At 47.2% G+C, this 12,941-nt stretch overlaps 5 protein-coding genes across 5 annotated transcripts; 4 read left to right on the top strand and 1 right to left on the bottom strand.

Moving 5' to 3' along the window:
- Positions 1-320: 320 nt before the first annotated feature.
- Positions 321-2,161, top strand: F4813DRAFT_390583 (uncharacterized protein; the record flags this gene model as incomplete). Its single annotated transcript, XM_049247042.1, has 4 exons — positions 321-618; positions 679-712; positions 770-843; positions 900-2,161. The coding sequence occupies 4 exons, from the start codon at positions 321-323 to the stop codon at positions 2,159-2,161; spliced, it is 1,668 nt and encodes a 555-aa protein (XP_049098507.1).
- A 429-nt stretch (positions 2,162-2,590) lies between these two features.
- On the top strand, positions 2,591-3,766 carry F4813DRAFT_363588 (kinase-like protein). Its single transcript, XM_049243713.1, has one exon. It carries the CDS (start codon positions 2,648-2,650, stop codon positions 3,434-3,436), a length of 789 nt encoding a protein of 262 aa, XP_049098508.1. The 5' UTR covers positions 2,591-2,647; the 3' UTR covers positions 3,437-3,766.
- Positions 3,767-5,102: 1,336 nt separating this feature from the next.
- F4813DRAFT_363590 (phosphate transporter) lies at positions 5,103-7,872 on the top strand. Its single transcript, XM_049243714.1, has 4 exons — positions 5,103-5,772; positions 5,843-7,094; positions 7,147-7,385; positions 7,453-7,872. Exons 1-4 carry the CDS (start codon positions 5,595-5,597, stop codon positions 7,644-7,646), a joined length of 1,863 nt encoding a protein of 620 aa, XP_049098509.1. The 5' UTR covers positions 5,103-5,594; the 3' UTR covers positions 7,647-7,872.
- A 54-nt stretch (positions 7,873-7,926) lies between these two features.
- F4813DRAFT_363591 (uncharacterized protein) lies at positions 7,927-8,555 on the bottom strand. Its single transcript, XM_049243715.1, has one exon. The coding sequence runs from the start codon at positions 8,448-8,450 to the stop codon at positions 8,022-8,024; it is 429 nt and encodes a 142-aa protein (XP_049098510.1). The 5' UTR covers positions 8,451-8,555; the 3' UTR covers positions 7,927-8,021.
- Positions 8,556-10,233: 1,678 nt separating this feature from the next.
- F4813DRAFT_363602 (uncharacterized protein) lies at positions 10,234-12,407 on the top strand (the record flags this gene model as incomplete). The annotated part of the gene is made up of 3 exons (XM_049243716.1): positions 10,234-11,684; positions 11,749-12,050; positions 12,102-12,407. Coding segments are annotated over 3 exons (1,987 nt in total), but the record flags the coding sequence as incomplete, so codon positions are not given.
- Between the last annotated feature and the right edge of the window lie 534 nt (positions 12,408-12,941).

The following is a 12,941-nucleotide window of genomic DNA, read 5'->3' on the forward strand; positions in this document are numbered from 1 at the left end:
AGCGTCATCGCATTGCGCCATGGCTTACAATAGCCGGAGACTGATAATGCGATTGATACGTATGCACATGGCAGATATTATATTGCAGGCGCCACAAAGGCAAGCAACACTTTGCTAGCATGGAAGTTTCCTTCTAGCTGCAAAGTGCCTCGTCGAATAATTTGATACACTTCACCCTCCTTTACTCCTCCTCCATTACTGCTATTACCAATCCTTTATCGAGTTCCCTAATTATGCCTCGCGTTTTTCGTCGTTGCTTGACTTGCTCGTGTAGGTAAATATTTAATATTTTACAATACACGAGACCCTGACCGATTACCATGGACCTCCATCGGAGAGCCAACTTTAACCAGTTCAGCGTCAGTGGGAGGGGGAATCATCGTGATAAATATAAAGGCAACGACCCAAATCCAGCCGATATCGGTCTTCAAAACCCGAAAGCTTGCATAGCCGCTTGTTTTAAGCAGTTTGTTGATGGATTATATGAAGACCCTCGCAAGAATCTCGAAGATGTATGCAATCGGCTCTCAAATGTTCGGCCTAACACGGAGCTCTGGAAGTTGTATTGTTGCGACTCAACATTCTGTGGTGTATGGACAGGTAAAAAGGGGCAGAGTCGTCAGTTATCACCTAATACGTAAAGAAATACTACGATATTCGGCTGACTCGATTCGCTAGCTAATGTTGACTTGATTATTAATAAATGTCAGAAGTAGGCTGAACATTATCAACTATAACTATAAACATTTACGATCATTAACTCATATAGTATCGGTAATTACCTGATCTACGATCCAGGGCCACCTCCGCCTAACAAATTCAACTGCAACTCAGCTGCAACTAGTGAGTCTCCCTTTAACCTGATCTATTATCCTCTCTAATCAGATCTCCGTGGCTAGAGCTTGGAGAACCTGGTCTTCGAACAATACTCCCAGGTAACGACCTGCCATCCATCATAGCTACGATATCTAGTTCGTCGTCTATAGCGGCAGAGACTTCGTTAAGTTCAAAACTCAACTCGACCACATCGAGTATCGGTACGGTGCCAAGTATATCGACAGGCCTTACGGAAGGTAGTAAGGCTGCGATAGGCATCTGCTCAAGCCTAGCGATAATAGCGATTGTCTTCCTCGGAGGCTTCCTAGTAAGCCGACATCGACAACGCTCTCAGAGCTTCTTAGACGACACCCCGATTGCGCCTCGTCTTGGTCGTTCGTCTTCTGAACCACAGAGTGGCTCACATACACCTTTGATTACGCCGCCACCTTCAGCATCATCAAAGGGTCCGCCATTAACACCCCCGGCGCGCCTCAGTGACCGTAGGTTCCTCCCGTCACTTCTCAAGCAAGGCGATACGCCAAACTCCTCATCGGTTTTCAGTGTAGATGAGAGAGCAATCGTACCAACTACTCTTAAGACGAGCACCGAAAAGAAAACTACACTGTCGCGAAAGGGCCACATGACCCTGAATGACGTTTCCGAACCTCCTGTCTCTCTATCACCTCCAGCAGCCATACACTTCGCACCTCATTTCCTGCGTGACAGTAACAGCTCTTACAGTAGCGGCCCTATAGGAACGTCGATTCCTATAGGGCCTAACAAAGGTGGCTCAGTGCATTCTGGTATAGCAAATCCACCTGTATTTAAGTCACACTCGCCGCCACTGCCGTTCTCTCCTACTCGCCCTCTAAGACCACATGATGAACCCATAGAGATTCCTCATCTGGTCACCCCTGCTGGGCCACCACCAAGCCGCGCGCTTCCAGCACCGCCCCCGTATTACCCAACATCGCCGACATTCACCGTGTCGCCCATATCATCTCCAGGATCGCCTATGTTGCCCTCTCTCAAATCACCAAGCTCTGTGAGAGACAAGAGTTATGTGTCCGATAATATTCAACGAGAAGAAAACAAGAAACAACCAGACGCCTCCACGATTGGTCCCACTTCGCCAATATCTTCACAGGGCGTTGACAAATTGACACACCCATGCGTATACGATACACCGGAGAGCCGGGGTAGCAGGGAGGGTAAAAAGGGGGGACATGGCGGCAATGGAAAATTACGGGATGGCAATTTTGGCAGATGTAAAATGGAGGAAAATGGATCCACGGTATCTCTGCAGGAGTTGAGCCCGGGGAAGTTGGGAAGCAAGTCCTGACTGTACGGGACGGGTTGGGTAAGATGCCATGGAGGAATATCAAACATGTCTAAGAATATTGTTCTATTATCAAATAGAAGTTTTATTGTGGCCTAGTGTCTGTTTAGGCACCATACGGTGCAATATCGTCTCATCTGGCTTGCTCCTATGATATTTCAACCCCCTACTCTAATATTTACCTACCTATCTCTAGATTTTCAAGTTTTTAAAAATCTACGTAAACGTATCTACGATCGATTCAATATCGTCGACAAACCCCTTAAAAATATCATTTAGGAATCCTTTAAGTACCTAACCTAAGGTACCTAACCTAAGGTACCTAACCTAGAGCTTTATGTGCATAATTTGGCCCGTGCATCAAAATATTTCTAGCATAACAGGGCTCCCAATTTCTTTTCTCCAATTTCATTTAATTCGACTTTTACTTATCGTAAAAACGAGGGAAAGCTACCTCCTTCATCTTTCGCTTTATTGTTACCAATCAGAATGGCACAAATACCCCCCATTCCCGAAAGTTTTACTGGAATTCCTTGGAATGCCGGTATGTCGGGAGGCGTCTTCCATATTTCAGATTCTGCTGTCATAAAAAAGCCTATTTCCGATGATCTCTGCAGAGAGCAGCTAAGGATTGAGGGTCAGATCTACCAACGCCTCAAGTCACACCCCTATATTACAAAACTACTTGCAATACACGAGAAGGGAATTGTTTTGGAGCGTCTACAATACCCTCTCCGCCAACGCCTCCTTGATCTTCAGAAAGACCGGCAGCAGCCAACCCCGCGTGAAGTGACCCGGTGGGCGTTGCAGGTTGCAGAAGCGCTCCGATATATCCATTCGTGCGGCGTCAAACAAGTAGACATTGGCACATATAATGTCTTACTGGACTGGGATGAAAACGCAAAGCTCTCAGACTTCGCCGGTTCTTCTCTCGACGGGTCTGAACCTACATTAGCACCCAGCGTACATTCCACGCACCCGAGGCTATCTATTATGCAACCATCTGTCCAGTCAGAACTTTTCGCGTTTGGTTCTTTGTTATATGAAGTCGAGACTACTTATAAGCCCTACCACGACAAAAACGAAGGAGATATTGAAGATTTATTCGAGGCGGATGAATATCCAGATACAAGCGAAATGATATTAGGAGATGTAATCAAAAAGTGCTGGATGACACAATATTCAAATGCAAGTGAGGTGGTAGCAGATATTCGAGTGATTCAAAATCTTCTAGGGGCTCCTAGTTATAACCCCCTAACCCACGATCACATAAACTGAAAAACCAGGTGTATTCGCACATTATCGGCGAACGAATCTGGAAATTAACGTTTCCCTGTAAGTACCACCAGATGAGATTTGTAGTAACTTATTAGAGACGATCAGAATATAAGATTGGTGAGAAAGGGGTTGTCACAGTTTGAGCAAGCCCTAAATGCTCAAAGATATTACCATAAAAGAGAACCGCGGTGCCCATGATGGAAAGCTACCAAACATTGGCTCTTCAAACTACAAATCATTGCACCGACATGCATATTAAGAAGGGCGAGTGGCGTTTAGCAAACAAAGACCAGCGCGAAGTAACCTCTCATTGTAATTTATTTAGAGGCGTATGCGGGGATTATCCTACGTCCCTTACTCCTGAAATGGGTATTTCCTAAGATCATTCCCCTATGAACTTCAACAGTACTGGAACTTCAAATTTCATCGCGAGTCGTGGTAATTTTGAAAAGGTACTAAAATTCAATTAATTACGGGCGTGAGGCATGAACACTTATTATACCTACCTAGGTAGTATTAACATAGCTTATCGAAAAGTACTAACAATATTTATGTATCTTTTATAATCCTACCTGGGTACCTATTCGACACGTTTATAAGAGATACCTATGGTATTATGCTAGAAAGTATTGCATATTAAATAATGGCTTCGAATTAAAACCCCCTAAAATCTTATCTAATCGTTTAAGTGAGAAAAGTTGCCTTTTAGCAATATCAGAATTTCATCTTTGTTGCTCACGTGTCATACGTAAATGTATAGGTGCTTATGGGTGGGTAATCAAGAGATTGAATTGTTCATGACTTGTATGTGCTGTTAAATCAGATCATAGCCAGCCAACCCTCTGAATCCTCTACGCATGGGAAAGTATTGAAAATACGTAATTCATAACATTACCTAGAAACGACCTTGTGTTAAATAATGCCTAATCAATAAAACAACCCGTCTTGTCCTATATTAGCCTCTCGATCGCCCACGTGGGATCAATAAGAAATTCCATAGGGCCAGTATAAGCTCGGATGCATAAGTCTAGGCATGCGGCCAAGTCGTAGCTAGCGGCTCCGCCAAGAGCCTCAAACTAACGACCTGACGACTCTTCGCGCTTGATCAAGTATAAAGAGCTGCCAAGACCCCAGCCAAGTAGGACCCCATTCTTGGCCAGGCTTGACTACTCGATCTTTGAGGCCACGCCATATTGCTTCTATTACAAGCTCTGCTACATTAAACCGAAAAGTCAAAGGAAGTCTAAGATGGTCGACGTTGGTCTGCTGATAATCACGGTTTAATAGACCCAGGGGACGCTGTACCAATCGAAATTAGGGGTCAGCCTCGAGCCTGTGTTCATAAAAACGTGTGAAAGGCGAGGACTCATACTCAAGATTCTCAGAGTAAGTTGAGATCTAATAATACTTAGAGGTAGACGAACTTAATCAAGATGCCATAGTTCTTGGCCGTCTTACAACAATGGATCGAGGCAGTTCCAAAGGAGCTGCATGACAAACCCTCACATATATGATATAATAGTCATCTGTATTGAGTCTTATGAAGCTGTAGCCTTAGTCTAGAGCTCGATGAGCATACATAATCATTGATATACAAGCGTACTCACATACTAGCTGAAACTCAAAGGTCTGAATTAATACGATGCCTAGCAAATTTCAAGTAGATGGTAAGGATTATGTAGTATTAAAGATTTTGACCTGCATTTTTTTTCTATCATCGTTCGGTCCAGTTCTTATAACGAGTCTCGGCAGACGCTAAAATACGCCCATACATAGTGAGATATTCAGAAGGCCAAGAGCCAAGCGCCCGGGAGACACCCAAAAGAACTTTGACCGAAATTTCAGCCCACCCCCTTCCTCGACTTCATCGGTTGCGGCGTCGGTCCATGATCAAGTTAATGACCTTCCTTCCCAGCTGCTCCCATCCTGGAAAACCACGTTGCATGCATGCGACTTCGCATTGGCTATGCGGCCTGACGACGGGTTTGCACGCTGCCCTGGACATTCATGGAGGTTTGCTGGCTCAATGGGTGGCAATTCCATCATATACGCCTTCAGAATGATGTAACTGGCCCTATCTGGTTTTGATCATGGCTCTGATCGGCCCAGCTGTGGCTAGGGATATCTGGAGCTGAAATAATAGTATGTAATATATAACATGTCCCCCCCTCTCCAGAGTTACAACCCGTACCCCTTAGCAGCTTCAGCTCCAGGGAACTTTACTTGCCCTACTCGTGATATTTCTTTTATATTGCCAGGCAAGATGGCGTTAGCTCAATATGATTATCTTTTTGCTATAGGCTTAATATTTGCCTTCCTTGATGCTTGGAATATCGGTATGACTCTTGCTATGCTGGTTCTCAAACGCACCCCTAAGTACCGACACTGACCTTACTCAATACACAGGAGCTAATGATGTTGCCAACTCGTGGGCGACTTCGGTCGCTTCTCGCTCATTAACCCTTTTTCAGGCCATGATAGGAGCCAGTATCATGGAATTTGCAGGATCCCTCGGTGTTGGAGCCCGTGTCGCTGATACTATCCGAACCAAAATCGTTAGCCCCAACCTATATAATGACTCGCCCGAAGTGCTCCTACTCGGGATGGTTTGTGCCGTTATTGCTTCCTCTGTCTGGCTTACTTTGGCCACTAGGATAGGTCTCCCTGTGTCTACTACCCACTCTCTTATGGGAGGTGTCATCGGGATGGGAATCGCATCTGTGGGAGTCAGCAATGTCACATGGGTCGCACCAGCTGGTACTAGGGGTACGGAGGTGATCAACACTGGTGTGGTCTCAGTCTTCCTTGCCTGGATCATTGCTCCCGGACTCTCGGCAATCTTCGCTTCCATCATATTTCTCATCACTAAATACGGAGTCATGTTGCGCAAGAATCCCGTCATGAAGGCTTTTGCCCTAGTCCCCGTCTATTTCGGGTTTACCGCGTCGCTTTTGGTCATGCTTCTGCTCTGGAAAGGCGGTGGGTATACCATTAACTTGAACGATAATGAACTTGCTGCTGTCATTGTCTGTTGCGGTATTGGCTGGGCTGTTATTGTTGCGATATTCCTTATGCCCTGGTTGTGGCGCGTGGTCGTCAAGGAGGACTGGGAACTTCGATGGTACCACATTGCGCTTGGTCCTCTTCTTTTGAGGCGAGGCGATGTCCCACCGCCCCCATCAAACTTTCAAGGTGCTATTCGTAACTTCTACGAGGGCCATCTCACGAAGGAAGAGCTTGAAGCCAAACGTGCGGCTGCCCTAGCTCGAAACGACGTCGAGGCCTCTGGCACTAAAGAGACTGCCAATGAAGCCAACATTGCAGAGGCTATCGTCAAGTCTTCGAAGCACTCCGACTCCAGCTCAGAAGAGCTTGCTAACGTTCCGGAGAAGAAGTCGCTAGTCGGCCCTAAGCCTGAGGGCCTCTCTTGGCATTCCGGCCAGATGCTATTTTGGTATCTTAAGAAAGGATTGTTCAATGGTGTTGATCAAGATGTTGTCAACATGCAGAGAAAGAAGGGTGTATTGTCTGGGGACCTCGAGGAAAAACACGCCCGGGCAGCTCACTACGACAACAAAGCCGAGTTCATGTATTCGTTCTTACAAATCATGACCGCTTGCACAGCTTCTTTTACGCATGGTGCCAATGACGTTTCGAAGTAAATCTGCCGCCCCCTTTTCTATCGTAGACATATTGCTTACACGCAGTAGTGCCATCGGACCTTTTACAACAATCTATCAGATCTGGCAACAGGGACAAGTTCCTAAGAACCCTGAAGTGCCCCTTTGGATTCTGGCTTTCGGCGGTGTCGCCATTGTCATTGGTCTCTGGACTTATGGGTATCACATCATGGCTAACCTTGGCAATCGGCTGACGTTGAACTCACCCTCTCGAGGTTTCTCTATGGAATTGGGAAGCGCTGTTACTATTATCCTCGCTACTCGGCTTAGTGAGTGAACACCCGCTCAACCCTCTACTCATTTGAATAGACTCTCTAACCTTGTGGAAATTTCTAGAGCTTCCGGTATCGACTACGCAGTGCATTACGGGCGCCATCGTCGGCGTTGGTCTCTGCAATGGCGACTGGCGGGCGCTTAACTGGCGAATGATCGCTTGGATCTACGGAGGTTGGATCTTGACTTTGCCCTGCGCGGGTATCATCTCTGGGTGCCTTATGGGGTTCGTCCTGAATGCGCCTCACTGGCGCTGAGGATATCGATGCTGAATAGAGATATTTATGAAGACAATTCCGCACAAGAGCATTATAATTACCGAAAAAGTCCTACGAGGAAACTATTCCAAGGGTAATGAGTAGTGAGGTCTTTTTGTTGACAGTGATATATAGGTGTAGGTACCTATAATATGCCCTTTCGTCTTAGTTATGTCGCGTTTTATTTCTGCAGTCTGATATTGTCCGAATTATTTTCACTTTAGACTGGAAATGATGCTTCTGAGTAGTGCATTGAGTCTTCCACAAGTCACGTTTGAGTGGTTATGAGTATGTCCAATTATTTTGTACTTGTTCACATAGTACACTATACATATGATCAACACGGTTTCCGTCAAATGTAGCCCCAGATTTGTATCAAAACCAATGGGGCTTTGCTGTCAAAATCCATAGGTGGCCTAAGCAGAAGGGAATCAGCTCCGCAAGCCACGAGCGTAGTCCTTTTGGCGAGAAACCCAGAACGTTAGTATTGTCTCCGAACCAAAGTTGTAACGCGAGTACTGTCACCAAGGTAGCATCTCTCGCGAATACGGTCCAATAAACTATCCGCCTGCTCGCCGCGGCCTTTGGTGCTTTCGTAGATGCGAGAAGCATAGATATCCCTAGCGTAAAAGTTTGGGTGCCTAGGAGTCGGCTTAATAGTAGGGCTGAAGGCGGAATGGGCGCTGCTACCGCGACGGACAATGGGGTTTGGGGTGAGATTATGAACACCAAACCCCCTGCGAGCTTCATGATACCTTCAACTAGGATCAATGATCTCAATGGTGATGCGGTATGTGTTGACATCGTGCCTTGAGTAGAAGACTCTTCTTGCCTATAATGTTGGCTAATGAATGAAACTCTCGTGTATCTTTTAACATTTCTATATGGTGGTGTGGCGAATCACAGATATTTATGACGCTTAAAGAAGAGTAATTCAGCCCTACGCTTTGGCATTCGGTACGATAATACGGTAATACCGGCTTATAACCAGTTCCGAACTAAGTCTAGAGCACGATTGTTCCATGCCAAGACATCTCACGATCTTCAAACACCGCTTAATTATCAGCCGCATACATAACTTCTAATTTCTACTTGGTATTCGCTAGGTATATCCTTTCTAAATATTCTCACGTTATCTCAGACCCAACCGCTTCGAAAAGATAGTCTGACAGCGCGATGTGTTTATTGGTCCAGGATGGTCGTATTCATTCGAATAGAGATCTCCATGAATATATTAGTCTAAGGTTTCAAAAAGAATAATCTGACTAAGACGCACCTTGTCGTGGCATCCGAAGCCATGCGCCGTCTAGCCTAACGTGCTGATCGACGGGACGTTATGTGAACTAAATTTACTTTTTCGGGTCCCATACCAAGCTTGCTAGGTCACTTTGCAGGCATGGGAGCTGATGACATGGCGTTCTCTAAGCTTTAATTAAGTGGGAGAGCTGAAAACTGCCAAGGCCGTTCAGCCACTTGGATAGGCGACGGTTACGGTAGATGGCCTAAGAACCATGCCCGGTACAGTAATAGTGCAGCAGTAGCGCCGCGATGGCCTCGCTCCGCCACGAATGGAACGGGAAGATATTAGATACGCATGTCCTTCTGTAACATGATGGGAAATATACTCTTTTCTTTCTTTTGGACTGACGGTATCCTCCTAGGACATAATAACACGTCTGTCTGGCAATGGTCCGGAAGCGCTCAAGGGATCGCTAAACAAAGACGACGTCATGTCGCACATCATCACGGCGCCACGGACGGAGAGGGTAACGTTTGATGCCCTGCCCCGATTGCATACGCGGAATGCGAGCTCGGGAAGTTATGATGGACCCTACGAGTACGATAATGATTTGACTCAACGGCATGAACGACGATATGATGGGGAATATCCCACATATGAAAGAAGACATTATGATGGTTCGATAGGTTCAAGCAGCGAGGAAGAGGGTCTTCCTAAGTATGGTGGTGGGCAGTCGTGGTCTAGTAGGGGAACGGACTATACTCAGATTCCAACTGGCTACAAGCCTGACATGATAACCTATAGCGAAACTACTCTGGACGTTGCGCCGGAAATAGATCGAAAGCGTCCCAACTATAAGCCGTCTGCACTTAGATGGCCGTTCTTAACCGGTTTACTACTTGTAGTATTAACCCTCGTTGGGCTGATAGTGTGGGCTTTGCATGTTCTCCCTGTTCTCAACAATGATCTCAACGTCTTAACCGAGGGAATTCACGTAAGAGAAGTTCAGGAGCTGTCGTCTTATACAGTCGTTCGGATCGCCTTTACAGACATTAGGCCCATTCTCATACCTACTCCTCTACAGGGCCGTGCCGAAAATGCCTCTGAGCCTACGTCTTCGCATACATCCGAGCATACATCACCGACGGTAGTCGCAACACCCGCCGGAGGCGACTTTGGACACCTCGGTGATCAAACTATTACCCAGCCAGCGGGGCCAACAACAACACCACCGGCGGCTCAGGACACTACTAAGCCCAAGACCGACACTACGTCACAAATTTCTACAGCCTACTCCAAGCCGGAGGAAGACTTCGGCCATGTAGGTGGGCCTGTTACTATCTCGGAGATGACATCGTCGCTGTATGTGCCTGGGACAACCAACTACGGCGATGTAGGGTCGAAGATAGTGACAGAAACTATACCAGAATCAGACTACGGTGATATTGGATCGACATCAATATATGAATCCGTGGCATCCACAAACCACGGCGGCATCGGCACGATTACGATCTCAGAGACAGTACCACGGACACCAACCTTTGTAACGCCAACTGCCACCGTTGTGACGAACTCAGAGGGTGTAATCACGACTTCAACGAGCATCCCGGAACCCATCTCAACACCTCAAACGACTACTCTCACCGACTCCCAAGGCCAACCCACAGCCACACAAGAAACCAGCGTGCTCGTCACGCCCTCCGTCATAACCCAGACAGATTCGACTGGGAAGCCCGCCGCAACAGCAACATTATACCCGATAATTCCTCCTCCATCGGACGATGGCGAAGACAACAACAGCAACGTTGTAACGAAGGTCTACCATATCAACCATGTGCAATACTTCATCGGCAGTTTCCTACCCACGCTCCTAGCCATCGCTCTGGCGATCCCCGTCCGCATCCTCGACGTCAATGCGAAGATCCTGCAACCATGGCACGAGCTGGCGCATGACCGCGGGGCCTCCGGTCGGGAGTCGCTATGTCTGAATACTTCAGGCCTGCAGTCTATTACCGCAAGTTTGCGCTCGCTAGTTGGTGGCCAGGCTCTCGTGTTCCTGACGACCGTGCTTGTGCTCGCCTCTGCACTGCTGATCCCTGTCTCTGCTGAAGCTGTCAAGTTTGACTTGCGCGGCATTGGGTGCGTCGCGGGCAGCGGAAATGCCAGCAATTGCGCCTATGTGCTCAGCGTGTTCGACCAAGCGGCTAAGGGTACGGCTGTATTGTTGGCGTTGATGGGCCTGGCGACCTTGATGCTGATCATAGTGTTGGCGCGATGGCGCTCTGGAATTAGCACAAACCCTTGGAGTATCTGTGGAACGGCATCGCTGTCGCTGAACCCGGATGTGCGGCTCCTCTTCACGAGCCTGCCTGCCGGCATTGACGCGGGTAAGATGCCTAAGAGTCTTCTCGAGTCTGTTCTAGAGGATCGGTGGTTCAAACTGGGGTACTTCTACGGTGCGAACGGGACGGTTGAGTACGGAGTTATGCTACGTGAAAATGCGTATAGTAATAAGTACGCTCCAGGTCAAATAGGGGGCGAAGAAAAAGAGCCGCAAGATCATCACGCAGCACCGACGGAACCGAAGCATCACTTGCCTTTTCTTATGTTAGGGTATATAGGACGAGGCTTGTTCTTATTTATCCTATGTGGGCTACTGGGTCTAATATTATACTACAACAACACTGGCGGAGATACAGCGTTCGAGAGGTTTATGGATAGCGAGTCGTTCGGAGTACGGTTTTTGTTTACCGCCGTCGGTGTTGTTATTAGTTTCTTCTGGGCCTCATTCTTCAGTAGTAAGCTTTCTCTTTCTTCTTTTGTAATCTCCAAATCAGAATCCAAAGCTAACGGCGTATGAAGGCATCGCTATTCTAAGCCCCTATCAGCTCTTGGCCAGTTCACCCCAACATGCCCGGCGATCAATTCTACTTGCGCCACCAACCAATGCATTCTCGGGGCTCCTATCCTCAATACGACGACGTCACGGTTTCCTTGCCGTTGTTGCGTTAACTTCCATCCTATCCGAGTTCCTAACTATCTTCCTCAGCAATATCCCTTACCGGGTCACCCAGACCTTCCTACTACATCAGGTCTGTACGTGGTCTGCTGTTGGCATCCTCTGCATCATGGTGCTCGTTGTCGTTGCCTCCTTCTTTATCACTGTATGCCATCCCTGATTCTCTACGCGTATATATGAGTACTGACTGTTGCAGTGGCCGCATATGCCTGTCGATCCAAGTACCATCGCGGGAGCTATGTACTATGTATGTGATTCGTGGATGCTTAGCCGTTTTGAGGGTTTAAGTACATTAAAGCGTAAGGATAGAGACTGGCGCGTTAATGAGATGGGGCTAAAGTACGAGTTTGGGGAAATCAGAGGCGCCTCAGGCATAGCGCGAATCGGCGTGGATGCATCGGCATCGTCTGGGGGTATGAGTTGGGCGTAATGAGCTTGAATTAATCAATCTACCTGATATATCTATACATACCCCAGTCCGATTATATGGCATAGCACAAGCTGCATGTAATTTTTGTGATGTTTCTCATATCGCCGTGATATCCCTATTGCTATTTTAGTCTCAGTTTCTGAGTATAGACTGATATTTTGGGAATATCGTCAACATATCATGCCTCTCTTGAATTATTTGCTCTATATACACGATGATCTAGGGGCTGATTGACATGTCCTAGAAAAGTTCCAGCCCAACAAGTGCCCGGGCTCGGAAGAGACAGAAACTTATTCTAAACGAAGCAGATGGACTATGTAGAAAGATAGAACATGTCGGTGAGGTCATGCAGGTTCGGTATGCAAGTCACACTCCTCGCCCCGAAAAAGGAAAAGGACAAAATCTCCTATTGAACCCGGGGACCGGAGGATTGGCTCGGCATGCAGCTGAGCATGCTTCATACCCTCTTTCCCCTATAGGAAGTGAAGGACACACAAACCTATCCCATAGGGCTCGGATGCAAAAGGCTTAAGCAAAGGGATTCCTACTATTGGACCTTGTTCCCACTACTCCCGACCAACGGGCGTCGACTGAATATGTGCCCGA

Source organism: Daldinia decipiens, assembly GCF_022478715.1.
Source record: "Daldinia decipiens strain CBS 113046 unplaced genomic scaffold F4813scaffold_22, whole genome shotgun sequence".
Taxonomy (NCBI): Eukaryota; Fungi; Ascomycota; class Sordariomycetes; order Xylariales; family Hypoxylaceae; genus Daldinia; species Daldinia decipiens.

Coding starts and splice junctions, on each gene's coding strand:
- F4813DRAFT_363588 (XM_049243713.1), top strand. CDS start 2,648: ATGGCACAAATACCCCCCATTCCCGAAAGTTTTACTGGAATTCCTTGG.
- F4813DRAFT_363590 (XM_049243714.1), top strand. CDS start 5,595: ATGTCCCCCCCTCTCCAGAGTTACAACCCGTACCCCTTAGCAGCTTCA. Junction 5,773..5,842: donor CCTTGATGCTTGGAATATCG/GTATGACTCTTG, acceptor CTCAATACACAG/GAGCTAATGATGTTGCCAAC. Junction 7,386..7,452: donor TATCCTCGCTACTCGGCTTA/GTGAGTGAACAC, acceptor GGAAATTTCTAG/AGCTTCCGGTATCGACTACG.
- F4813DRAFT_363591 (XM_049243715.1), bottom strand. CDS start 8,450: ATGTCAACACATACCGCATCACCATTGAGATCATTGATCCTAGTTGAA.